The sequence below is a fragment of the Corvus kubaryi genome, unplaced genomic scaffold (genome assembly GCF_017639235.1).
Source record: "Corvus kubaryi isolate FWS band 111438036 unplaced genomic scaffold, C.kubaryi_AGA036_p1.0 37308, whole genome shotgun sequence".
Taxonomy (NCBI): domain Eukaryota; kingdom Metazoa; phylum Chordata; class Aves; order Passeriformes; family Corvidae; genus Corvus; species Corvus kubaryi.
In genome coordinates, this window is record NW_024581096.1 from 23,170,721 (window position 1) to 23,197,768 (window position 27,048).

At 40.9% G+C, this 27,048-nt stretch overlaps 1 protein-coding gene across 1 annotated transcript in view; it reads left to right on the forward strand.

Moving 5' to 3' along the window:
• Positions 1-13,722, forward strand: part of TBCA (tubulin folding cofactor A) — a 26,657-nt gene extending 12,935 nt beyond the window's left edge. Inside the window, exons 2-4 of the mRNA XM_042028884.1 lie at positions 2,947-3,052; positions 8,949-9,035; positions 12,238-13,722. Coding sequence (XP_041884818.1) covers positions 2,947-3,052; positions 8,949-9,035; positions 12,238-12,318 — 274 coding nt within the window. The 3' untranslated portion in view covers positions 12,319-13,722. The remainder of the gene's footprint in view (positions 1-2,946; positions 3,053-8,948; positions 9,036-12,237) is intronic.
• Positions 13,723-27,048: the final 13,326 nt, after the last annotated feature.

Consider the following 27,048-nt stretch of genomic DNA (forward strand, 5'->3'; position numbering starts at 1 on the left):
TATTAGACAATGCTGGATGTTGTGTATCTGAAATAAGGCTAACCATAAGGTTTCAGATGGATACCTGGTGACAGATTGTTTAAAAACAAGGTAATATTTTAAGGAACTGTCTATTGTAGAATAAAGGGTTATTGCCCATATACAAGCATATGTGTGTGTTATGCAAATTATATGTATATATGTGTGGTATACAGCCATGATAAAAGTAATTAACTTTTTTTTTTTTTATTCTTTCAGTTGAAAGTTAAAGTTCCTAAACCCTGTGTTTGTTATGACACAGTAAAATGTCTGCTAAAGTTAAGCTCTTTGTGGTTTTTACAGTTGCAGGTTTTTTCATCTCTGAATGACTTGTGTCCTTGAAATGTACACAAATGCAGCAAATTATTATCTGACTTTTTCTGGTACCTACTGAGCTATTCTTACTCTGTTCACTGTGTATGGTCACACCATGTATAAAGATTCTGGTTTGTATCCATTTTAATCTTTTGGAAAAAAAAAACCAACAAAACCAACCAACCAACCAACAAACCCCACCACCACCAAAAAAACCCAACCAAAAAAAACACCCCCAAACAAACAGAACCACAACAAACAAACAAAACAACAAACAAAAAAACACAAACAAAACCCCCATCCAACACAGAACCTGTTTTCTAGACAGAAAGGGTTAAAGGAAGAAGAGAGGGAAGTATAATGCAGGTATTTTTGTGTACATGTCTGCTGAAATTTTTAAGAGGTGATTAAGGGTTAGTATTTCTCCATTAAGAAATTTCACTTTCCTTTTCTAATCGAGCTGTCAACTTAATTAGCATCTCCTCAAGCTACATATACAGTAGAAATGGCTTCATGACATCTAGAGAAAGGATCTAGGACGGGAAATGTTTTCAAATCAGAACTTCTTTAATAGCATTAGGTATCACCATCCCAATCTTATGATAAACAGAGCATTAACTTCAATAAATCTGAGTACTGAACAAAGTGCAGTGGGAAATCTGTCACAGAAAACGTTCTCCTATTTCAGAAAACATTCTCATATTTCAGAATATTTCAAGTTCTCCTGTGCAGCTACTACAGAAATAGGTCAATACTGATGCAATTCTTAAGTATCTAGATGTGAGAAAGGTAGGCAAAAGTTCAAGTTAGTTCTAAACTACGTCAGAACATGCAGTCTTTTCCTGTTTGATAAAAGTATGCAAACTTGACTGAACAGTCAGTTTGAAAAGTTAGTATGCATAGGAGATGTGAATGTGAAAATATAAATAATGACAAGCATTGAAACTTTTGTTTTAGCTAAAATTTAAAATAATTTAAAATGTTTTATTCAGCATTACAAGTTGCCTTTAGTTTCACTGGGATACACGCTTCAGTAAGTGAATCACATAACAACTTTGTTCAGTCATATGTCTCCCCGTGCTCCTCAAGGGAATTTGTGGTTCTCATTCAAAAAAAGTCATCTGTCTCACAGATTGATTAAAATGAACTTTTTTGGAACCTAAAAGTAGCAAAGCAACTAATGTTGTCTGGAATTAAATCAAGTAACCTTGATCAAACAATTAATTCATCCTCTAATAAATCAATATTTACTGATGCTAATACTGGAACTAGTTCCAATAGTTGGAATTACAGCCACTGATTTAGTGTCTTTATTAGTAGTACTTAGGCTCCTGTCTTTTCTCCAGTTCTACTTCTCAAAGCTAGTACTTGGCTTACTTGTAGAAACTGGCTGAGCTGATACCCAGAGTATGCGCTTTGCATGCAGGTGAAGATGCTTTGTAAGGCTGAAGGCCCTGTCTGGTTGTGTGACTCTAGGAGGACTGAAATGAGTTCAGGTGTGTTCTGCCACAGCCCAGCTTAGACTGACTGCTGTGGAGCCACATCTTAAGGCTATTTTAGCAAAACCAGTTTTGCTGATGTAAACTCTTACAAAAAAGAGGGAGAGTTCTGGCTGCTGGATTATCAGTATATTCTTGATGGAATTTTTTGTGCAATACAGCTGCTTTTGGTGCTTTTGTGGCAGCTTCAGTTCACAGAGATTCTTGTCACCCTGATAACATTCTGTGCATCCTCAGCGCTTCTAGTAGGGCACTTAACGGTGACAGATTATGAATTAATTTGCGCTGATGCACTAATGTGGTCATGAAGCTCTCTACTAGACCTTTATTTATTCTCCTTTCATGGTATAATATATTCTTTGCTTCTTGGATCTGGTTGTGGTTTTTTGGATATTAAATTCTTCTCAAACAATCTTATATAGGCTGATCTTTTTCTAACTCTTGTTTGGGGAAGGATTTTCTTCAGCATGATCTCAGGTCTGCAGTAGCATCTCAATGTTTGTTCTGCTCTTGAACTAGCTGAAGACAGAAGTTGTTCCAGTATTTTTCATATCCTGAGGGATGTTTTGGTTCTTATCTGGTATTGTGTAATGTAGCATATACCTAATGAACATATGTAATAAAGTGGGAGATGCAACATAAAGTTTGATAATGGGATTGCAGTGTAATAATTACTGTAGAACATCATATTAGACTAGCTTAATATTTCTCTGACCTTCAAACTTATTTACATTACTCTTGAATCTGTGCTTGTTAGCAAAAAACATCCTGCTCCCAGGTATGGGTTCATTATTAGGATCAAAACATGGATTCCTTTTCCTTTGAAAGATAGGAAATAAAGAAAATTGTTGTAATATAAATTATGGAACTGTTACTTTTGTCTATGACCCCCAAACCAGCATCAAGATAAGTGGAGAAAATTCTCATTATTCATTAAAACTAAGTTCAGCATTTCCTAGATACAGGGGTTTTTTGCAGTGGTTAAAAGCCTTTTTTTATAAAACTGCATATTACCTTCCAGGCCTGTAACTTTTGGGTGGGGGCTATTAACACTGATGTAACTTTTTACTGAAATAGAACCAGATTAACCCAATCAATTGTTTATTAATTGCAGGCTGGCAAAAGAAAAAGTTATGTATGAAAAAGAAGCAAAACAGCAAGAAGAAAAGATTGAAAAAATGAAAGCTGAAGCATGTGATGATTATGGAATTAAGAAGCAGGTAAAAATCCTTATTTGTTTTCATTTAATCACAGTAATTTTTAGATCGAGGAATCTCCTGTACTTTTTTCCAGACTCTTGTTATATAAATACTAGACTAAAATCCTGTCAATTATAGAAGTCATAAAAAGCAGCTGTAGAAATTTCTTTTAGGTGTTAAACTATAGGGATTATAATAGATAGATAGATAGATAGATAGATAGATAGATAGATTACTTAGCACTTTGTGTCAGGATGGCTGTTACTCAGTAACTGTGTGTGGAGCCATCACGAACTGTTTCTCAGAAATACTAAGAACCGGTAGTAAATACATGGTCTGGATGCATATAGGTAAATGAAGTGCTTGCTGCTAAGTGGAAGTGTTACAGCAAAGTGAGAATGCCTGATACTTAATATGAAGGGGAAACATTCCAGCTCTTGAGTACACCAGTATCCTTTCGGTAAAATCACAGACCTCAGAGAAAGAGAGCAGTGGGTATGCAGATGCGGAGCTGCTGGAGTTTGTAGTGAAGTCATAGATTAGGAAAGTAGCATGCTGTACTTTGGTCTTCTCAAGAGTATGGTTTAGTGTCACTGTTACAGTATCATTACATTTTTTCTTGGAAGGTTTCCCACAGGGATAGTGGTTGCAGGCAGTTGATACATACCCTTTTGGAAGAAAAAATGTCGCATTTCCTGCTCATGCGGAGAAGGCTTGGGTTTGGGAGATTGGTGTTTATTCTCTACAGAAGTATGAAATGTCTGTGTTTCACTGTGGTCTTTGTATTCTTTCAACTAACTGTGTTACCTTTTGATTAATTTTTTTCCCCCCAGGTATTTCCCAGATATTTTCTCTCAAATCTTCACAGAAATCAAAACTGTAAACTAAAATTATTTTCACTTAATAGTCATAAACATAACCTTCTGGTGTCCTGTCTTTATTTTTAAACAATGGAAGAATAGGTTAAAGAGAATTCAAATATAAAATTAACAGAAGATAGGAGAATGCACTTTTAGAACAAGCTAAACCAACTTTTTTTAGTAAATTCGTATTTCACTTCATATGTCTATGTCCTGCCTTGCTTTCATTATGCCATGGGAATGAAATACAAATAAAGCGTTTGTAGACAAATAAAGATTTGTATTTATAGAGCAGAGCTGTCTTCTGCCTCACCCGACTGAGACTTGAAGATCCTCCCAAACAGTAGCCTTTTTGAAGATCTGGTACTAACAAGAACTAATGAATTCAATTCCTATTTTAAGTGTTGCCCATTCATCAGATTATTTGACTGCATCATGGTATTTCCACAGTGACCTGCAAGATATCATGGAAGTCAAAACCAGCAATGGCTGGGAACTTCTGCTGAAATTAAGTGTTACATACTACTTGAAGGTATTTTCAGAGACCAATGACAAAAGCCTTCACAGGAACAGTCTTGGATTCATTCAGAAGTTGCCTGATCCACTTTGAAAGCAATCAGTTCTTGCAATGATGTCTTCACTTCTTGTTCATTTAGTGCACTTCGCATTCTGGAAGTTGTTAATATTTTAGGTTATTAAAAATTTGGAGAATTAAAGTTATATAGTACCAGGCGAGTTTGCTCAAAACAGTATTTTGGATACAGATAAGACTTTGAGATGTTTTTCAGATAAATATCTGGAGGTTACACATTTTAAGAATTGCCTCTGAGAGTTAATAATCTCTAATTTCTTTTCTAGGGTGAGTAACACTTAAAATACAGGTGTAGTCTTTATTTGGTAATGAAAAGTAACAGTTAGGGGATGGGAACAAATTCAGTCGCTTGAGACTAGGAGAAAAGTTTTAACTATTAGTTTAGCTGAGGTATTAGCTAAATCATATATGTGTGTGTGTATATTTACGTATTTATATACACACACACATCAATCCAGAGTTCCGGGAGGGAGTCTTAAAAAGCTTAAAAGCAATACTTTCTCTTGATGTACTACTGTTCACATTTAGTTTTCTAGTTATAACTCAGAACACACAGTTTTACATACAAAAGTGAATATGGAAAGTTTCACTTTAAGGTGAATAGTGCCATTTCTACAGCATATGTATTCTTCAGAGTATGTCTGGTCTGTAATGAAGGATCAGTCCCTTTGAAGAGCAGTAGGATGTGACTCAGTATTTTTCTCCTAACTCCTTATGCAGTGGGGCAGCTCATGATTCCAGTGGACTCAAGTGTTGTCTAGCTGAGGCAGTGACCATCTGCAGTGGTTGGCAGTTGTTCGATGCTAGCCTGCATCTGAACTGTCCAGAAGGACTTGCTTAATGAGGAGCAGGTTCAATACCAGAAAAAGGAAAAGGACAGTTTCCTTGCAGTGCTGGTAGGTGCTGACCAAAATTATAATTTGAAGATTCCATTTTAGCGTGCAAGAAGACTTCATTATGATAACAAATATTAAAATACTTTTGATTTATCCCACCAGGTGCAAATGCTGCTTATAGTTTCTCTGGGTAGCAAGAAGTAGTGTAGTTCTACCTCCCTGCAGATTTTGTCATAATGAAGTCTTAGTTTCACAGAATAACAGAATCACCAGGTTGGAAGAGACCCTGCCTGGTTGGAAAGAGCTCCTCCTTCAGCTTTCATGCTAGAAGTGGTAGGTGGTTTGTTGTTGACACATTGCCATTTCTTCAGGCACTCAAACACTGTAGAAACAAAACAGTGTTCTCCAGTTTTTTACTGAAGCTTTCCTTCAAGGTCCTTCAGGAGTCTTTTGATCAATGTATTTGACAACTTGCCTACAGCAAGTGGGCTGTTGTATCCTGTATTTGTGGATAGCTCAGGCTTCTTTTGGGCCTGAAAGGAAGTAGAAATCATAAAGCTGGGTTTCCTACAATACTTGTGTGTATTTGTGGGTTTTTTTCCTGTCCAAATTCACCTTAGTGCTGTATCTCCTTTTGAGTTCCTGCCTTCCCTATGCCCAGCTTTTTCCTACAACATCTATGCTGTTCTACTCTCTGTATCCCCACACCACACCACCCCACCATCCTGGCCAAGCACACTGATATTACCAAGACCCAGTGCCTTGATACTACTCCCTGTTTACTGCTGAGGTGAGAAGTACTACAATGGTGTGGATTTAAGTTACAAATATGAATTAACCAACCAATAGCCTTACCATGATTATTTTTTGTATGCTACAATCTCTTACTTAGTGAGATTACTAAATTTTGAAACCTTTGGTGTTTGTGATACTTAGAGATTGCTTTTTTTCTTTTAGGTTCCTGTCCTTCCACCAGATATGGCTGTAATTAGTGGATTCCAAGTGTTTTACAGACTTTTTGAGGAAAAGTAGTTCAAACCCATAGCACTTGTTTTAGCAAACAATTATCTGCATATCTTTTCTTAACTCTCATCTTTGAGTAGATCCATACAGTTAGGATTATCTGTACAACAGAAACTGGGCAAGTGATTATGTGACAGTATTTGAAAGCTAGACTTTATATTCATATATGTATATATAATTGGTACATATATGACTCATTTACATTTGTCACAGTTTTTAGCCTACCTCTTCTGTTTCGAGCACCACTCTTGTCACGTGAAACAATACTGCCATTATACCCTGTGACCCAGTAGTATATCAGGCTGTCCTAAGAGCAAGGAGATCCCTGTGGAGGTTTGGTGGGGGGTTTTTTGGTTTTATTTTTGGTTTTTCTGGGTTGGGTTGGGTTGGTTTGGGTTTTGGTTTTTTTTCTTTTGTTTTTCGTAGCTTTCAAATTATTTGTGGATCTGCATATCTCTAAATCTCTTGGTTGGATGTGGGTCAGCTGGGAAAAAAACCCAAATCAGCATACTCTGCTTCTGTCTTTTTGAAGCTGATAAAACTGATATCTCTCCCTCCCTCATTATTATTGCCGCATTTTTTAAAGTTATTAAATTGTTCTTATCTCAGCCCACACAGTTTACCTTTTCTTCCTGTTACCTTCTCCGTATCAGGCAGGAGCAAGTGAGCTGCTGCAGGGTACTCAGTTGCTGACTGGGGTTAAACAACAGTCCTTAGCTAGAACTGGAATTGCCCCAGTCCCCTCAGTGGAATTTGAGTAGCTGCAGTGCATGTCACAGGGATGGATGGCTGGCACTGGAGTTTGAGTGGCTATTGTGCTTGTTACCCTTACAGTTTTGGCCAAAAGTCGGGCAGAATTTTGATAGAATTTGAAGAACGAACACTTTTAAAAGTCCAGTCCTAAAGCTTATATAATTATTTGAGCTTCTGATTTTGCTTTATTACGTATATTTGTAAAGGTAAATAGTCTGTCTGGGACTATCAGCATTACTTGAAAAAAAGTGGTTTATGCCAAAGTTAAATGATAATGGTTCCACTAAATTCCTGTTCTAGTCTCCAGCTGTTTGCACCTACTGAATATAATTCTAGGATTTATCATCCTTCTGATTTTTATTCATCATTGCATAACCATAGGCAAATATAAATAAAACTTGGGTAACCCTTTGGAAATTAGTCAGTATTGTTTCAAATAGAATGATTTGGGTAGATTTGTTCATTTCTTAGAGCAGGCAGGACTACAGCTTACAGATTTTAGATTTATATGCCTTCCCAAGTCACTTACCTAGTGGCACATACCAAGTAAGTTACTAATTTCATACCATCTGCCAGCTTTACAACACACAAATCTTTAGCAATGCTGGTGCAAGGAAGTAATTATTGGATATTCTCACTCCTATAGGTATTCTACTTCATAAAGCAAAAGGCATCATCTCATGCGGTTTATGGCACACCTCACTCTATGGATGTTACATTGACCGATGAAAGTGTAAAATTAGAAACTAAGTTTTTTCTCTCAAAAACCAAATGGACTAAGTGACACTTAAAAACATGGTGATAATGTCTTGTTTACATAAAGCCTTCCTGAATACATAAATACATTCTTAGCTATAGCTTAACATACCTTTTACAATGACCTTTTGGTAGAGCAGCACTCATACTAGCAGGACAATACAACATAGGAATGACAGAAATGAGCCATTTAAAGGGGAGGTTTTCTGTTGCAGGTTATCCTGAATGTAGATGTTTCATATTTAAATATATAACAGATTTTCATTTATAAATAGATTTAACATCACTGAACAACTCTGCACATCTTTTCTTCTCAGTATTTGGTGTTCAGATCCAGAAATGCTCCATGAAATAAATGTTCCCTTTCTTAAAACTGATGTTGTTTTCTTTAGGAGGTGGCAGGATTTTCAGATTCAGTGGGGTGCTAGTTAAGTAATTTTGTTCAAAGTGCATGGTGAGAATAATCTTTATCCTAAAATGAAGCACAAGGATATGTAATAACTTTTTATGCATGATAAGTATCAAAAATATGAGCCTGCTGGTCTTTGCTTTTCATTTTTCTTTACCTTTGTCTTTCAGTCAGAGCCTCCTGCAGTCTGCACACAATGTGATCAATAACTCAATAACTTTTTTCATGCAGTAATTATCTCTATGGGGTATTATCTGAACACTCTTTTTCTTTATTACCCAAAAGATGCAGGAGATATTTATATAACCAGCTGATCCCATTTTGGATGAAGCTGCTTCGTGACAGCAGGAGAAAGTTTGTTTTAAATAGACTTTTTAACAGATGCTGAAAACCTTACTAAGCTGTACTTTTTTCCCAAGGGAAAGATTATTCTGAACACTGTCTTGCACTTAATACTTGATATTCAGTTAAGCACAGAGTAAATGGAAATGTCCTGTAAATTAACAGAGTTTTAGGCAGTTATGCCAAGTGAGTATCTTGTAAGAAAAGAAGCCTATTCAGAAGATAGGCAACTGTTCTGAAGTTCCTAGGTAATGACTAGATTGCTGATTTTTCAGAGTAAAGCCTTATCCTAAAAGATAATGTTTCTATCTGGAATATATTCTAATTTGACTTCCAATTTTCACAGATCGAGATCTTGCAAGAGTCACGAATGATGATTCCAGACTGCCAGCGCAGACTAGAAGTTGCACATGCAGAGCTTACTCAACTACTAGTGAGTATTGCACCACACCCCACTGATCAAGAAGTGCTAGGTGCACTTGGATAAACAACTGCAGCAAATTAAAGCTGGATTAAAGAATTTGTTTCCCTAGGTCCAAAGATCAGCATCCTGTGAGATACCAGTATTTTGCTTTAGATAACTGTCTTTGCAGACTTGGTCTTCAGTAAGTGAAGACTGTGTGTGTTAGAAGTTACCTTTAATGGAATGTACCTTTGACATACGCTTACACCAGACTGTGAAAATGGACTCAGAACTCCTGTGCTAGTTCCATCATCAGAGGAATCAGTTCACCCACTTTTGGTTTTATAGATAGTATAAATGTATATAATATGCTTGTAGGGAACTGAAATAGTCAAAATACTTTGGTTACTGCCTTTATTCTGCTATGGACAAGTCAGATGAGTCTTTGCTGAGTATTTCTTTATGTTTTATTAGTGAAGTGAGCAGTACTGCCATGTTTTTAAAGATACAAATACTTGCAGAAATAAAGAGTATTTTGTACAAATAGATTCACTGAACCTGTACTACGTTTGGAGATGATCATGCTTATTTTAAAAGCTGACGTCTCATCAAGAACTCAGCTACATGTGTTCGTACACAATAAATGGTATTGTGAGACTAAAAATATACAGCCTAAATTGAGTCCCAGATATAGTGATAGCTAAAATGCAAATACTTTTTTAATGGAAAAGTCAAGGTGTTCTAGTCTCAGGTAGTTTGCCTCTACTATTTTCCAGAATAAATGCTCAGTACTTGGCAGGATTTAGGGTCTTTTTGTCATTCAACTACTTACTTAACAGTTAGTAAGTCTAGATTTCAGTGGCATGAAGAAATGATGCTATTGACTCATGGTATGCAAACTTAAAACAAGGAATGGGGGCAGTTACTATTGTTAAGAATTTGGAAGTCTTCATGTGTTGCTTTCTGTGCTTAGCTCACCTTCAATGCTTTTATTAAAATTTACTGTATCCGTAGTATGTTTTTCAGTTGTCAGTCTACTGACAATTTTCTAAGAGGACTCTTGGTCTGAAGTTTGTTCTTACTGATACCTTGGTTTTAAATATTTAACGTGATAAAATAAAGGTATGTGTATCTACTTGCACATGCCAGCCATTATCTGGGACCTTAAGCAGGACAAAAGAATTTACCTGTGCTTTTAGTAACATAGAATGTGCGTTTTCAAAAGTTTTATATTCCTCTTTCATAGAATGGTTTGGGTTACAACGAACCTTTATAGATCATCTGTTCCAACTCCCTTGCAATGACCAGGAACATCTTCAACTACATCAGGTTGCTTAGAGCCTCATCCAGCCTCACAGTGAATATTTACATGGATGTGGCACCTACCACCTCTCTGGGCAACCTGTCCTATAGTTTCATCACCCTCACTGTAAAAAACTTCTTTATATCTAGTCTGAATCTATCCTCTTCTAGTTTAAAGCCACCACCCCTTGTCCTGTCACAACAGGCCCTACTAAAAAGTTTGTCCCCACCTTTCTTGTAGGCCCCCATTAAGTACTGAAAGGCTGCTGTGAGGGCTGCTCAGAGCCGCCTGTTCTCCAGGCTGAACAAACCCAACTCTCAGCCTGTCCTAAAAGGGGAGGTGCTCCAGCCCTCTGATCATCTCCGTGACCTCCTCTGGACTCGCTCCAACATCTCCGTGTCCTTCCTGTGCTGGGACCCCAGAGCTGGATGCAGCACTGCAGGTGGGGTCCCAGCAGAGCAGAGCAGAGGGGCAGAATCCCCTCCCTGGCCCTGCTGGCCGCGCTGCTTTGGATGCAGCCCAGGACACGTTTGGCTCTCTGGGCTGTGAGTGCCCATGGCTGGGTCATGTCCAGCCTCTCAGCCACCAGCACCCCCAAGTCCTTCTGGGCAGGGCTGCTCTGATCTGTCCATCCCCCAGCCTGTGCTGATACCAGGGTTGCTCTGACCCAGGTGCAGCACCTTGCACTTGGCCTTGTTAAACCTCATGAGATTTTCATGGGCCCACTTCTCAAGCTTGTCCATGTTCCTCTGGGTGGCATCCCATCCTTCAGGTGCATCAGCTGCACTACTCAGCTTGGTTTATCTGCACATTCACTGGTCTCACTTTCTATGTCATTAATGAAGATATTAAATAACACTGGTCACCATACAGACACCCAAGGGACACCACTTGTCACTGATTTCCATCCAAACATTCAGTCATTGACCACTTCTCTGGCTGTGACCATCCAGCCAATTCCTTATCGAGTGAAGAGTCCACCCATCAAATCCACCTCTCTCCAATTTACAGAGAAGGATGTTGTGAGGGTCCAGGAAGTCCACAATGACAATTCCCTTTTTGTTTTCTTTAAGGACTTCACCTGACTACCATGACTTTTCAAATGTTATAGAGAGGATCTTGGCAACTACATCAGGCAATTCCCCCAGGAATCTGGGAAGCATCTTGTCAGGTCCTGTAGATTTAGGTACATTCAGGTTCCTCAGGTGGTCATCCTGATAAGGTAAAGATTAGATAAAAAACCTAATCTTTACTTAGAATGGGAGGGACTTTGCTCTCCCAGTCCCTATTTCATAGTCTGTCCACTTCAGAGGTGTGGGAAGAAGCTGCCAGTAAGACAAAAACATTGTTGAGTACCTCAGCCTTCATATTTGCTTGAGGAGGTATACTTACAGCTTTTTACTGGCTGGGCTCGTAGTTCAATGCCTTAGAAAGCCTCGGGCAGCCTAGAGAGGTAGCACGGGCAATCCAGCATTTCAGTAGCTCTAAAAGCAGCAGTAGTAGCTGCAAAGCTGATACCACCAGCAGAAGCAAAGAGGGAGAAATACAGCTTTTGGTTGCCAATTCCTGCAATTAGAAGCTTTCAAATAGAAACAGAGACAAGACGTTCGCAGAAAGGGTGCAAGCCAAAGAGGCCGGGCCCCCTCTTGGTCCTTTCTTTTATTGGGAGAAGGGGAAAGGGGAGGACTGGGGGCGTACCCAGGGTGACCGGCCAATGAGACACTGCTAAAGAGTCTGAGTTACATTTGGTTTTGCCCGCGTTTGGAACAAAGGGCTTCAGAGCACATGACAGAGGCAAGTCCTGGCTTGTCTCAGGGAGGGGAAGCTCGGAACAGGCAGCAACATTTGCTAGCAGTTTTTTTACCTTCTTAAATTTAATCCCACAACAGTTATTTTCAGAGTACTCAAAAATGTTGTTTTTGATTACAGGAAAACGAAAAAGAATTGGAAGAAGCTGAAGAGTATAAAGAAGCACGTTCCATACTGGAGTCAGTGAAGCTGGAAGCCTAGCTGTTTTCCAGTTCTCTCTTTATATGCATTAGCACGGGGTCTATTCCACAGTTTCATTTGACTATGGCTCTACTACTATTGTTGACTTGCTAAAGTTCCGTTTATGCAAACTGGGCTTTCTCTAACTGCAAGGTGCATCAAAGAATGTTCTGAAATATTTGTGTGTTCCATATTCAGGCAAAATAGATACATTTCCAGTTCACCTCAATTAAAAAAAGAAAAACAAAGCCCATTTAAAGTTAGTGTAATAGTTAATATAGAGAACTTAAATCTGAACAGTTGAAGTTTGGCTATGTGAGGGACCAGTAAATAGTTCAGAATGAAATAGCATCATAGAATGGTTTGGATTGGAAAGGTTCTATCTAGTTCCAACCCCCTGACATGGGCTTTAGAAGCACCTTATATTTGAAATAATTTCAAGCCATTACAGCATAAAAATCTGTATTGAAAGAGAAAGTAGACTAAATGACTGTTACAGTGCGGATACTGTAACACGCATATATCAAACCAGGAGTCCCGTGGAAAAGAAATATATATGGACAGATTCTTGCTAGATGTTTCAGAGGTGTTTATTTCTCCAGCCGCATGGCCGGGGCTCTGCCGAGGAACTGTCACAGTCACTGGACCCGAGGGTCCTTGCCCGCGCAGGGAAACACAAACCAACCAATGGGGAACGAGGCTGAGCAGGGCCATGCGGCTGGAGAATAAACATCTCTGAAACATCTACCAAGAATTTATCTGTCCATATATATTTCTTTTCCATGGGACTCCTGGTTTGATATATGCGTGTTACAGTAATCCCCACTGTAACAAGACCCTTCCCAGTCACCCACCTTTTCTCTGTGGTACAATTTTTCTGTAGTTTTATCAAGTATGTACTCCTTGTTTATCTTGAGTCCAAGACAAAACTAAAAGCTGACTCCAGATCTTTCTCAGTGAGCATGGAACTGATTTGTAGAGCCCAATTCATACAATTTCCATTGATCAAAATTATTCTACTTTTCAAGAAGTAGAATGTAGCAGGTGACTAGTATATTGTGAGTTCCATCTGCTAATAAGAGTTCTGGACTGAATGCTTTTCTTGAAAGGACCTTGGCCTAAGTGATTTTTTTTTTTAACAAGGTCAAACCCCAGGACATGGAAGAGAGCTAATGGGTAAGGGAACAACACTTAGTCTGCCCTGGAAGACCATTAAAACATTATGTACAAAAGCTGTGGTTTTTTTCAGAGTAGCTTCTCTAAAGCAAATAGTAAGTTCTGTTGATAAACAAGAAAGCTTTTTACATTAGTTTTTATAGTTTGAAAGTGTTCTGGCATGTTTCTTAAAGGCAACACAAAGCACAGTGTACCTTTTGTGTGGTGCTAAATTGAATACTCAATAAAATTCTTTGTTAATTTGCCTGAGTTGGAGTAAACTGCTGTTTCAGTACTTATTATGTACCTTAAGCACATTTAGAGTAATGTCTACTTCTCCATCACTCTTAAAGCACGGCTCTGACAGATCAACACCAAAAGATTGCTGATTGAATCAGTCAGAATGATATACTTTTGAAGTGGCCCCAGACCAGTACCAGAGAGGGCTAAGAGGTGAAACCTGCTTTGACAGTACAGTTTCATAAGAGGACATGCATACCTTCTTACCAGCATTGTGTTCTAGGCATGGAACTGCCAAGCAGACACTGCCTGGTTCACAGCACATATGAACTGCTATTGAGGAAAACATCTGTCTTTGGATACTCATTTCACCAGTTTTCTTCTATGGACCTTCACTGGGAAAGGTGGCTGGAGTGCACAAAGCAGGTCGTGTGTCTCAGCTGACAGCCATGAGTCTGCTTGCAGCCATTGAGTGGAGTGTGGTGAATAAAAGCTGCGCTGAAAAGGAGGTGTAGGGAGATGCCAAGTCTGCTGGGTAAACAGGATTTAGAATAAATATTGCTCTTCTTCAGAAGAAAGAATATACACTTCTGGGAAAAAAGCCCACAGAAAAATGATATGCAGTTGCTGAGTACCACAAGAAATGTATATGAGAGCTAGACAGGTGTGACCCATAGTGGCTAAAGGCAAGTAGGATTGTCATATGGTTTAAGTTGGCATTTAGAATGAAAGTCACACAGCCTTTAACTATTACATAAACTCCAGGGAAAAGTTTCTTGCTACAGTAGTTTCTAGGGTGACTGGTTTCTCATGTTTGTCTAATATGTCTCTGTCCAAGCCATTTCCTAGCTCCCTACTACTGCATCATGAACCAAGATGATACTGTGATATACCACTGACTTCTCTAAAAATGGGCATGTTCTGTAGTACAGGAAGTAGCCAGCCTCACTGATGAAAATCAAGGTATGTTCACACCTGAAAATACTTTGTCTCCAGATACCTCTGGAACTGTCTAACATCTGAAGGGGACAGCAGCATGTTTTCAGACTGCCAACATCCTTTAGGAGAAGGAAAGAGCTAACTGTACACAAGTATTTTGGGTTAAATCCACAAAAAGCCTAAACCACACAGAGCTGTTCTATTTCCCTGTAACAACATCCTGTTTTGGCAACCCACCTTCCCCATATCTGGTGAAACCTTTCAACAGAGCTCCAGTCAATCTGCATTCAAACACGTGGGGGTGGGGGAGAGACTTCAAGTCCTTGGTCTAACTCGGGAGGTTCAGATCAAGGGAGATGCTCAATAACCGGGCCATACTTACTCCTAATAGTCTGGGGTCCTCAGAATTGCCACGTTAGTATGACTGGTGGCTGCACAGCTCCTTAAGACTGGGCAATCACCAAGAATTTACTAGTAAAATTGGGTGGTCTGATCACCCCAAAAGGTACAGTTCTCTGTTGCGATCCAGTTTAAACCCAGAAAAGCAAAGCAAGCTAAGTCTCTGTGCATAAACCGGAAAGAACTTAGAAGGTTCAAAATATCCCCAGAAACGAGATTAAAACCAAATGAGGTTAGATGTTGATGCCAAAAAATGGATGTATTTTATTTAATGGTAAAAGAGGTGAAGAGAGGAGAAGAGAAGAGAAGGGAAGAGAAAAGAAAGGAAAGAAAGAAAGAAAGGAAAGAAAGAAAAGAAAGAAAGAGAAAGAAAGAAAGAGAAAGAAAAAAGAAAGAAAAAGAAAAAAAAGAAAAAAGAAAGAAAAGAAAAGAAAAAAGAAAAAAGAAAAGAAAAAAAAAGAAAAGAAAAAGAAAAGAAAAGGAAAAAGGAAAGAAAAGTGTGTGTGGGGTGGGGGACAGGGAGAGGTGACAGGGGTTAGGTGGAAGCAGATCACCCATCCAAGGGTACCAGCCACGTCTCGTTGCTCCCCTCCATCTGGTCTGCTGGTGGTGAGGGTCCCCCGTCACTGCTGTGGCCACGCTACCACACACCACCACACCACACACCATCTGCCCGGTGGAGGATGGGCAGTCACTGTGCCTCTGACCAGAGGCTTTTCCCAGATACCCAAAGCCTCTCCTCCCTCTGCCCTTTGGTGGAGGGTCTGTTCAAGCCTGGCAGCTGATAGCCCTGGGGCTGTGGTCTCCACCTTTGGAGGTGTTAAGCCTGTGCTTTGTGAAATGTCCCCAGCGAGTTTTTACTTTATCTTATCTTCATCAGCCAGGGCCCCATTCAGGGTGCAGTAGTCTTCTTTGCAGCCTTTGTAATACAGTCTTAAAAGTCCTTCAAGAGAATGTTTAAGTCATAAATTATAATATTTCAGTCTCTGACATTCTCTTCAACAGACCTGTATGACAAAAGAAGTAGAATAGGAAGTGTGTGCATTTAATATGTGGGTGATACAAGGGTGTTCAGTATCTTCAAGGACAATATCAGAAATCAAAAGGTTTCTGACTAACTGGAGAAATTTTAAAATACTTCTTTTAGTAAGGATGTATTTAAATAAGAAAATAAAGCAAACTTAGACATGGCAGCAGCAATTTTCTACTGCACCAACATAGGAAAAAGTAAGTGCTAGACACCATTTCTGAGTGATATAAAAGAATTTTAGTGAATTACATGCAAAACATTAGCTCATAAGACATGGGCAACAACCCTTACACTCCCCTTCTTATTAGAAAGGCTTTATCTAGAAGCATTATTGCAGCTAGAAGCTGCAACTAAAAGGGATGAACAAATAAGAAGGATTCACAAGAAAACAGTGAAAACTACTAAAAAGACTGAAAAATGGTCTGTGCAAAAGAAGGAACAAATCCAGACATTTTAGCCTGGAAAATACTGAGGGTAGCAGTGGTAATAGTCTTCAAGCATATACAGAATTACAGAAGAAAATAGTAACATTTTCTTGGCAGACAGAGTAAGATGCAATGAGCTTTAGTTACAGTGAGGGGAAAAATACTGGACAGGTTCCTTCCTCAGGAAACAACTAAGACAGATGAAGCTCTGGAACAGACTGCCCACGGAGGCTGTTGGAGATGCCTTCCTAGAGGTCTTCTCATGACCAGGCAGCTCAGTCACTCATGACACAGGGACAGCTGATCCTTCCTCATATTTACACATTACAAGAGCATCCAAAGGTGCATGAGCATTCATCCTTCCTGAGCAGCACTTACCACCTCACTCAAAAATACAAGAGATTTGTGACACAGCTGAAATTAACTACTTTGAATACAGCACAGAGGAGATCCCCAGAGTCCCCTCAAAGGAGACAATTCAGTGATACCTACCTAACTTTTCAGATCTTGCACTGCACAACACAGAGGACTCAAGAAGGTGAAAATGGTCTTCCTTAATGAAAGAACCAGATGAAACAGTTTTTTCTGACTTTCCACTTCCTATTCACATTTCTGGACACTCATGAAACACACAAAATGTCAAAAATACTTCAGGTTCCCACTTGTCATTTTATTTTATGTGTTAATTTGTGCACAAACTAGCTCATTCAGGGCAAAGATAGGAAGCCAAAAGTTTGAAATCTAGCTGACATCAGAAGGATGGAACTTGCAAGGCAAGAAGTGAACTGTGGGGCCTGCTGGAAACACCTGTGAGGGAAGTAGCAAATTTAGTTCAAAGTCTCACCGTTCATACTCAGAGCAGGACTACAAGCTGAGGGAAGGAAGAAAATGTGTTTCCTATGGCCTAACCATTTTAACAACCCTTCTATCCGATCTCTCAGGGAACCCAATTGTAAGAACACTGAACAGAAAATACAAAGGAGAACCACTTCTGGGTTCTCTTCCATGTGCAATCTTGGCTATGCTCCGTTGTCACATGTAACAGAGGGCTCACAATAAATCCAAATAACAGGCTTAGGACTTCAAAGGTGATGGCAAAAGGGATGTGTAATGGCCACCTTCCCCAGTTTTCTGAATACAAATTCAACAACGGTGAAAAAAATCAGCTCTTGAACTTTGCAGACTACTTGCTAGCACGTCCCAGGATCCAGTATTTCAGGGCAAACATCTCCACTCTAGAACCACTCAACATAAACATTACCTTTAACAGAAGGAAAAAAAATTCTACAACAGTTTTGTTTTCTTAACTGTCCTGAAGTTACTGTAGATGTTACATTACATAGAAGGAAACTCAGTAACCCACAGAAAGAGCCTCAATTAATAAGGTTAACAGAGGCTGAATAGGTTGAAATTGGAAAAATAAGCACATTATTTATGTATCAATTACTACTTGCTCTCCATTTCAACAAAAGGAAATAAAATTTTCTCATCTTTGCTAACAATCCAGAGGCCTCCTCCTGCCCCTGCATAATTAGCAGTAAATTTCACCACAGCTCTCCATAAGCAATCAAAAAGGCTACCTAATTAAAAAAGTAATTAGTTTACACAGATAGATGTGAGTGGGTAGATTAGTTGATGAAAATAAAATGAAATTCCTCTGGATGCTTTTAGTGACTCAGCTTTTTGCTCTTTTACAGCTTCTACACATTTCTAAAGGAGCAGGTTAAAAATAAGTAAAAAACCCCTTCATTTGTAAACAAAGAGTATCTTTCAAAACGAATTGATCAGATTTGGCTTGTCTTCTGTTTTCAACACAAAAGATAAACTTCATATTTTATAAAGTATAAAAATCAGTGCCTCCATAAAAGGACTAATCTGTTATTCATTTTCTCAGGTCACTTACACAATATCTAGGCACCAAACTGAACCAATGCTGAATCTGTAAAAGGAAGAAGGTTTGAGCACTAACACTCAGAACACAACAGGATTTGTAAGAAGCCAGAACAGCTCCTGATATCAGACCCTGACCTAGGGGTCTTTTCCCCTAGTCATCCTGCCATCAGCAGAAGTCAGAGAAAACATGTCAAGCAGGACTGCAGTGCTCCTGAGGGCAAACATACACCCTGACACTCCTGCTGTTTTCCCAAATGAAGGAAACTCCATTGCATTTTGTGGTGGCATCAGGGAGCTGTATTCGTGCACTTGAGCTGGGGACATTTGGGGAGCACAAAAGCCAATAGCCAAAACTCGAGGGAAGACAAGAATAACAGCAAGTATTAACAGTAACCCTTGATGAGAACTAGGAAGGCTTTGTCAGAGAAATCAGTGAGTTAAGAAGCTTCCTTCCTCAAAGGCTTTGTCATGGCCAATGCCTTCTGATAGACCTCGCCTCGATGAATCCATCAAATACTATTTGTCACATTCAAACAAAATTGCAATACCAACTCTAACCAGCACAAGGGAGGAAACTGGCTTTTTAACAATGTGGGAAAAAATGCAATTAACTAAAGATTCTTCGTTAAGCAAATTAAACAGCTGCAAACTTTGGTTTTATACTTTTTTAAATTAAGAAGGTTATAACTGAAACTAAAGTTTTAAACAGTGATAGTAAAAAATATACAACTACTGTATACTGAACTTTTGAAACCATTTGTTTTTTAATGGGCCAGTAATAAACTCATTTTGTTTGTCTTTGCTATTTTTGGAGTGCTACCCACTAATTCAAGGAATATTGAGTCAACTGGCAATTTCTGGCTACTATGAACTCATGAGAATCCACTCTGAAGACATCTGAAATTCTACATGTATCCTCAGGCACAGTAGATGGAGCCAGTGGGGAGGAAAGAAAAGCTTTTAGAGTGATGAAAATGAAGCAATTTTCACATCAGAGCTAACAAACCTCAGATTACTTGCTCAAACCAATTTTAAATTGGTAATTATCAACATTACCTACATACTGTTCCACCAGCCTACACAAAGTGAGCTGGTGAACCTTGTCCATTTCTGAATACCATTGAACTTTTACAAAGACAGACCTAAAAAGCCATCACATTAGGTTTTCACTGTGCCAGGGCAAGAGAGCAGAACCCATGTCCTCAGTACTAGCCCCTTCAAAGGAGCCTAGATCTGAGCTGACATGGAAACTACTTTCTTTCATTAAACTGACAATTAAAAAGAGTGCTGCCAAAGTAACATCACAACACATCACAGAAATGAGGAGTCAAGGTAAGAATGGTGACGTTTTTTTCAAGACTGAACATTTTGCAGATAAAGAGAAAATTCCAGTTCCTTCTGCACCAAACACAGCACCTTTCAGAAAGGCTCCAATTAACTTTTTAATAAAACCTCAATTGGAACTAGACCAATACTTTATTTAGATACCCAAATACCAAGCTCAACTCAAAAATTACATCATCAGCTGCCTATGATTAAAAGCATTTCATAGCTGGCTTAATGTCAAAGAGATATGCTACTCTTCAGGTAAGAGTTCCTTCAGAAATAGATGATTCACTTTCAACTTTACATCTCCTGCATGAAGCTCAAACAGGAAAATGTAGAGAATGCTCTGCAGGTCTGCGGACAAAAGGAAAGCCCACACACTGGACTAGCCAGACAAGTACCTCATCTTTGATTGCTAGGCAGAACAGTAGACCACTATTACCAGGACAGGTTACCAATAGCACCGTAGTTTCATTTTGTTGTTATTCAGAACATCAATTAGTCTCTCCAACCCTTACTTCACTTTTCCACAGAAAAAGCCCCAAAACAAACAAACAAAACAACCCCAAAAAACCAAAACCCAAATACAACACCTCCCCAAACAACAACAAAATCCAAAAAAACCACACCCCCCAAAAAAAACCCAAAAAACCAATTCAAACCCAAATGTTTCAAGTTTGTTCTCCCAGTGGTGATGTTATTTCATTTTAGTACTTCTGTCCTCTAGGGTAAGTGAACAAACTACACTAAACTGAAAAAGCAAGAAGTGCTTTTAAGTTTACACACAAGCTTCAGAACTTTTTGACAATTTTAAGCACAGAAGTTAATCATCCCAGGATTATGCAGTATAATACAGGTAGTTAATACTGTTCACCAAACAGAAGCAATTACTCCCTTACAAGAGAAAAATCGCACTCATTGCAAGAGTAACATATGAAAGGTACTTGAAAGCTCTAGCTGTTTTTTTAAAGTCTTCTGCACTAGAGCTCAGGTTGTCAATGGTGGTAAATCTGACTAAGTGTCCAGGCGGAGAGGAGAGGGCAGGATGAAAAGGAATGAGCTGGAGAGTCTTTTGCCAGGTGGTTAGGCTAACTGGATGCACAAGACGTGGACTACAGGCTGGAGATGAATCCAAATGCTACCTCAAGCCAAAGAGAGAATGGCTGTGCCTTCGGAAACCCGAAAGCTGCTCAAAACCACATACATCATGCTAAACGTAGAACCATGATAGATCATGGCAAGATGATCACAAAGGATCAAATGCTTTGCAAACCAGAATAAAAATCTTACAAAGATGTTACAAGACAAAGCATTCATCCTTTCAGCTTCCTTTTGAGCTACAACTACGTAAGAGAATTTAACCAATGCTTACATGGAAACCAGCCTCCCTTGAGCTCTTATTTCCACTAGGAATCTCAATAAGCAGTCCAAGGAGCCCACTACTGTTTTCAAACATTGAATTCAAAAAGGAACACACTCATCCTGACTGTATCAGGCTATTTTAACTCTGCCTCTCTAATTTTCTCCCTGCAGTGCAAAAAGCAGGCACACTCTGAGGACAGCAGAGTCTCTCAGAGGAGAGAAGAGCAGTGACAGCTGGGAGCCAACTAAAGTAAGGAAGGCCATTTGCAAGGAGGTTTCCTCCCCCAGCATGTCACCATCCCTTACAATAGACTCTCTCCTGCACCCCCTCACTGCTTCATTAGCTGTAAATGATGTGGCTTAAGAAGGAAAAAGAACTTTTTTAACATTCGGAGAGATCAGCATTGCACAAGGAGACTTGATTTGCTGATTACCAGCAACCAAGCCCCACAATAGGTTCTGGTCCCTTCCCAGTCTGGACACCCCAACACACGACTCTTTCTCTAGTTCCTCACCCTCAGAGTGAAAATAAATAACACCATGCTTGCCTCCAATGCTAAAAAAGAAAACCCAGTACTTCCACTTGAAAACTACTCTCACATTGCCCATCTGAGCATGAAAAAAGCGGTAATTATGATGGAATTGCTGAAAAAGGCCACTTTCAGCCCAGTCTTACAAGATATATTGCCACCATGTTCTGCATTTTCTCACAGAATCACAAAATGAACTTGGTTGGAAAAGACCTTTGAGATCATCAAGCCCAACCTATCACCTAACACCTCCTCATCAACTACACGATGGCACTAAGTGCCACTTCCAGTCTTTCTTGTTTTAGACATGTCCAGCTACCAGTGTTTTTTTAAACACTCCACCACCTCCTTGGGCAGACGATTCCAGTGCCCAATCACTCAGTGAAGAATTTTTCCTTAATGTCTAACCTAAACTTCCCCTGGCGCAGCTTAAGACTGTGTCCTCTCATTCTGTCAGTTGTTGCCTGGGAGAAGAGACCCACCCCACCTGGCTACAGCCTCCTTTCAGGCAGTTGTAGGGAGTGATAAGGTCTCTCCTGAGTCTCCTTTTCTCCAGGATAAACAACCCCAGCTCTCTCAGCCGTTCTTCATAGGGCTTGTGTTCCAAGCCCTTCCCCAGTCTTGTTGCCCTCCTCTGGATGTGTTTGAGCATCTCAATGTCCTTCCTAAATTGAGGGGCCCAGAACTAGACGCAGCACTGAAGGTGCAGCCTCACCAGTGTTGAGTACAGGGGAAGAATTACTTTCCTGGTCCTGCTGGTCACACTATTCCTGATACAGGCCAGGATGCCATTGGCCGCCTTGGCCACCTGGGCACACTGCTGGCTCATGTTCAGTCGGCTGTCAACCAGTACCCCCAGGTTCCTTTCTGCCTGGGCGCTGTCCAGCTACTCTGTCCCCAGCCTGTAGTGCTGCAGGGGGTTGTGGTAGCCAAAGTGCAGGACTCGGCACTTGGACTTGTTAAACTTCATGTTGTTGGACTTGGCCCAGCCTGTCCAGGTCCCTTTGCAGAGCCCTCCTACTCTCCAACAGATTGACACTTGCTCCCAGCTTGGTGTCACCTGCAAATTTACTGATGGTGGACTCAATCCCCTTGTCCAGATCATCAATGAAGATATGAAACAGGACTGGCCCCAGCACAGATCCCTGTGTCTATCATATCAAACTCTTTCATGCTATGACTCTCAGGTGTGCATTCAAAGAAGTTTACCCATCCAGGTAATAACTGTTATTCTAGGCTGAAAGTAATTCACTTAGTAATGCCAGACTTCAGTAATGCCAGGTGAAGATAAACCTAGTCAAACACTTACCATACTTGTGACATGTTATTGCTGCACTGTGTTGACTGGAAGCCTCTATTACTCAAGTACCATCCCACCTGTGCTTGTCACTAAAGAATGAGGCACCCACAGCCAGGGCAGCTGCAATCATGGGACCACGAGCACAAGAGCCTGCTCTCTCAGTCAGGGTCAGGCAAAGAGGTTTCAAGGCTCTGATAATTTCATGTCTGATCACTATTCTACACATAAATAAAATGCTTCTTCTGTACCATGCTGCAGTTCCCCAAACACACTGTTTCTCCCAATACATCAAGTACCTTCTGCTCATTACAAAATCTGCTACCTTATTCTCAACTGGAGCATAAAGAAAAACTGGTTTTCCATTCTGTAGCTTCCCCAGAAACAGAAGATAGAAAATTCTGAGTGCTGACTCTCAGCTTACCTTGTGGCACTCTGCGTACAGTAAACACCTACTGTAGGTAGCCTGTGTTTTTGGTTGAGAAGGGACAGCTAGCTTTAAATGTGAGGAAATCCGAAAGACTTAGGTTGAGGTTTGTACAAGTCCTTGCTACAGGTGAAGCATGAGAAAACTGTACCGCATTCATGACAACTTTAGGAGACAAAGATGCTTCTTTGTGCAGAATGTAATTTCAAACACTGTAAGCCATGACTAACTATCAACCACTGGTCAGGAGGACAGAGACCTCCTGGCAAAAGAGTTTGTGTCGGTACAGAAAAAAGAACATGGATTAAATAAACAGTGGTAGAAGGTCTGAAAATGAAACCCAAAAACTCAAAAAGAGTGTTTGTTGAGAAAACATTTATCTTTTCCAACCAGCAAGAGAGTCTCCTGATAATCCTGATTTTTTTTTCCCCTAAACATTATCTGCAATTTCTCCCAACAGAACCAAACAGTCAAAACCCAAAATGTTTTTTTTCCCAGAAGAAGAAAACCAAAAAACCACAGCCTTAAGAAAGAGCTGTCCCTTAGAACTAACATGGTTATGGTTATAAACATTAAGTACTTCCAACAGGATATCCTGAACTAGAGTCTGGCTGGTGCTGGCACAACTCCATTGTTGTACAAAGTACCAAAATAGGAGACAAATATCACTGACTGGGATGTGTGTGTGCGTGTGTGTATGTGTGTATATATATATATGTGTTATAAACACCTTAAGACTACAAACACTGCTACAGTGAAAACACAGAGATACTCAGTTAAAAAAAAAAAAACAACCAACAACAAAACAAGCCAAAAAAAAGAAAAAAGAAAAAAAAATCACCTCTCCACGGTAGAGGAGTAGGACAAGTCTTCAACGCAGGGGTCATCAGTGCTCTTGCAGCTCCTCTCCCCTGCTGCCAAGCACAGCCTCCCCACATTTTTGCTAATGTCACACAGACTTCGTTCCTCATCAAGAAACTTGACCTTTATATCTATTGCAGGCATCAGGCTGAAGAGTGAAATGTTTTCAGCGATAACGAGAACAAAATGTAGATTCCATCTCCTCTTTAAGTTACGGAGTGCATGAGCAGAGAATGACAAATACCCTGGCCTTTATTTTAGTATTTCATATACGAGTCGTTTTTCTTGATTAGACCACAAAACACCAAGACGTGCCCCATTTTACACTATTAAAAACCAAACACAGAGCTGCGGGGGAGTGGGGAAGAATACAAAACAGCGCGTTTCCTTCCGCTACACGGCAGAGCCATCACACAGTTTGACGGAGGAAGCAGCCCGTGTTCCCGGTTGTTCCCGGTTATTCCCGGCGAGGCGGGCGCCTCCCCCTCACGGATCCCGGGCCTGCCCCTCACGGAGCCCCGGCGCTCCACCACCGCCATCCCTTCGCCGCCCGCGCGGCGCATGCGCGGCAGGCGGCCGCCGGCGCCACCATCTTGGCGGCTTCGCACCTGCGGCGCCCAGGCGCTCTGTGACGGGCGAGCCGGGATCCATTTCCCTAATTGGCCGTATCGGGAATAATTCACGTTCTCCGACTGCGCCGTTCGGCCCTACGCTGCCGCTCGGCGCGTGGGCTGGTCACATCGGCTCGGGGCCTCGCCCTGTGCTCCCCGCCTGGCCGCCGGGCGCAGCTCTCCGGACCGCGCTCCGCGAAGGAGCCGCGATGGTTGGGGCTGGCGGCCGTCGGGAGCACCGGGCGAGCCCGCAGCGGGAGGCGGCCGCCGGCGCTGCTGCTCCTCTCGTTAAAATGGCCGCGCTGCCGGCTCTTTAAATTAGCCGTACTCGAAACGCGCATCTCCGGGCGCTGCCTGCGGGCGGGCAGAGCGCAGTGACCGCGAATGCCCGTCCTGCGGCGGCGTCCGCGGGGGGGGAGGGGGGACAGGGAACCCAAGACCGGGCTGGGGGTGGCTGAGACACAGAGGGAGGGCGGGGGACAGCGGCCGGGGGTCTCTGGGCCCGGCCGGGAGCGGGAACCACAGCCCAAGCCCGGCGCTGGGTCTTCTCAGCAGTTTAGATATTTTGTGTAACTCCCAATATTCACCCAAGCCTCATTACCACCTCCTAATGAGACCCCTTTACTCCGTGACGTGCAACCGCTCCATCTCATTAAGGAAATCGCTCTTCAATGCTGATTATTTTATTTGCAGCCATAATTATATTTCTTTCGGCTAAATCACGGTTTAATCGAGCCCACATGGAGGGCAGCAGCACTAATTACAGCGGGAGATGCGGTGGCGGCAGCGGCTCGCCCGCCCGGCCGGCGGAGGAGGCGCGGGCGCGGCGCTCCCCTGGCGCGGCCCGGCCGGGGGCAGGGCGGAGGGCCGGGGGCGAGGAGGTGGTCTCAAACACAACGACTTATTACTTCTAATTCCCCGACTGTCACCAAATCACCTGCACGAAACAAGAATCTAATTTGTTAAGCTGGCATTTCTGCAGATGGAAGATCGATTTTCTCTTTAGATTTCTCTAATTGAGTGAATATAGACGCCCCGAATTAGCCGCGCTCGGGCAAGAGGGGAAAGGAAAGGGAGAGGGAGGGAAAGAAAAAAGTCAACAAAAATCATCCTTGTAAAATAAGCCATATTACCTCTAGGATTGCCCCCCAAATAATAAAGGAAGGTGGATCGAAAGGTCCCCGATTGAGTGACAGTCATATTTCTGGAACTAACTGGTTTTTAAAAGAAAAGGTTAGGACAGCTGGAGAATGCTAAGTAACGGCGCGGGAGAGAGATGGCTGAGCTCTGAAATTGCTTACAGAATTACATTTGTTTTTCTTGTGATTTTATTAAAAGTCACTCCTCATCTCCAGAATGCGTGAAAATATCTACTTTCCACTCAGATACACCACATTAACTTGTTGGAGGCGAATTTGTTTGTTTGTCTATTTTATTTATTTGCCAGATAAGATTGATGCAGTCTTATTAGCGCTATATCTAGTTAGAGGAAGAGATAAGGATGAGATGTTTTCTTTTTATTCCAATTACTAGACTTGTCACCTAACTGAATAACTGATATATGATTATTTATCTTGAGTAAATAGAAATCAGAAAAGCAGCCAACTTAACACATACAAACAAAATATGTATGTTCTTTATTACTATATACCACCTATACAATTGAAGGGATTAAAACTGTGGCCTTAAAAGGGGAGAAAGTTAAATACTCCATCCACGTTAGCCTCTGGTGTATATTTTGTCATTGCTACATCTGGCGGAAGGGGATTTTAAAAAATACAGGTATGTGTTAAATAAATTCCTCAAGGCTCAGTAGTAAAAGTCTTCCCGGAAGTGTTCTGTTTGCCTAAACAGAGATGTACCTGAAAAATTATTTATACCGGTGTTCCCTTCGCCTTTCGGGGCAGCCCAAATAATTCCTGTACGACTGCATAAGCTATAGCCCCGTGCGTTACGCTTGGGCTCCGCATTTTTAAGTTTATAAACTTAATATTATGTCAAAAGCCTATACATACCTAATACATGCATGCATACGAAGCTGGATGGAGAGGGGGAGGTGACTTTTGTGTATAAAGAGTTTGCATCTGGCCGGGTGAGAGCGGGCAGGGGTGTCAGGCATTCCTTTATATTAAAATAGCTTTTTCCCCATAAAAGACTGGTTGTCATCGCTCTGATTAAAATTAATTGATAGAAGCCATCCTTTCAATCTAAAGTAACCGCTTCGCTGTCGAGAGATTGCCCGCAGCCTGCCCGCGA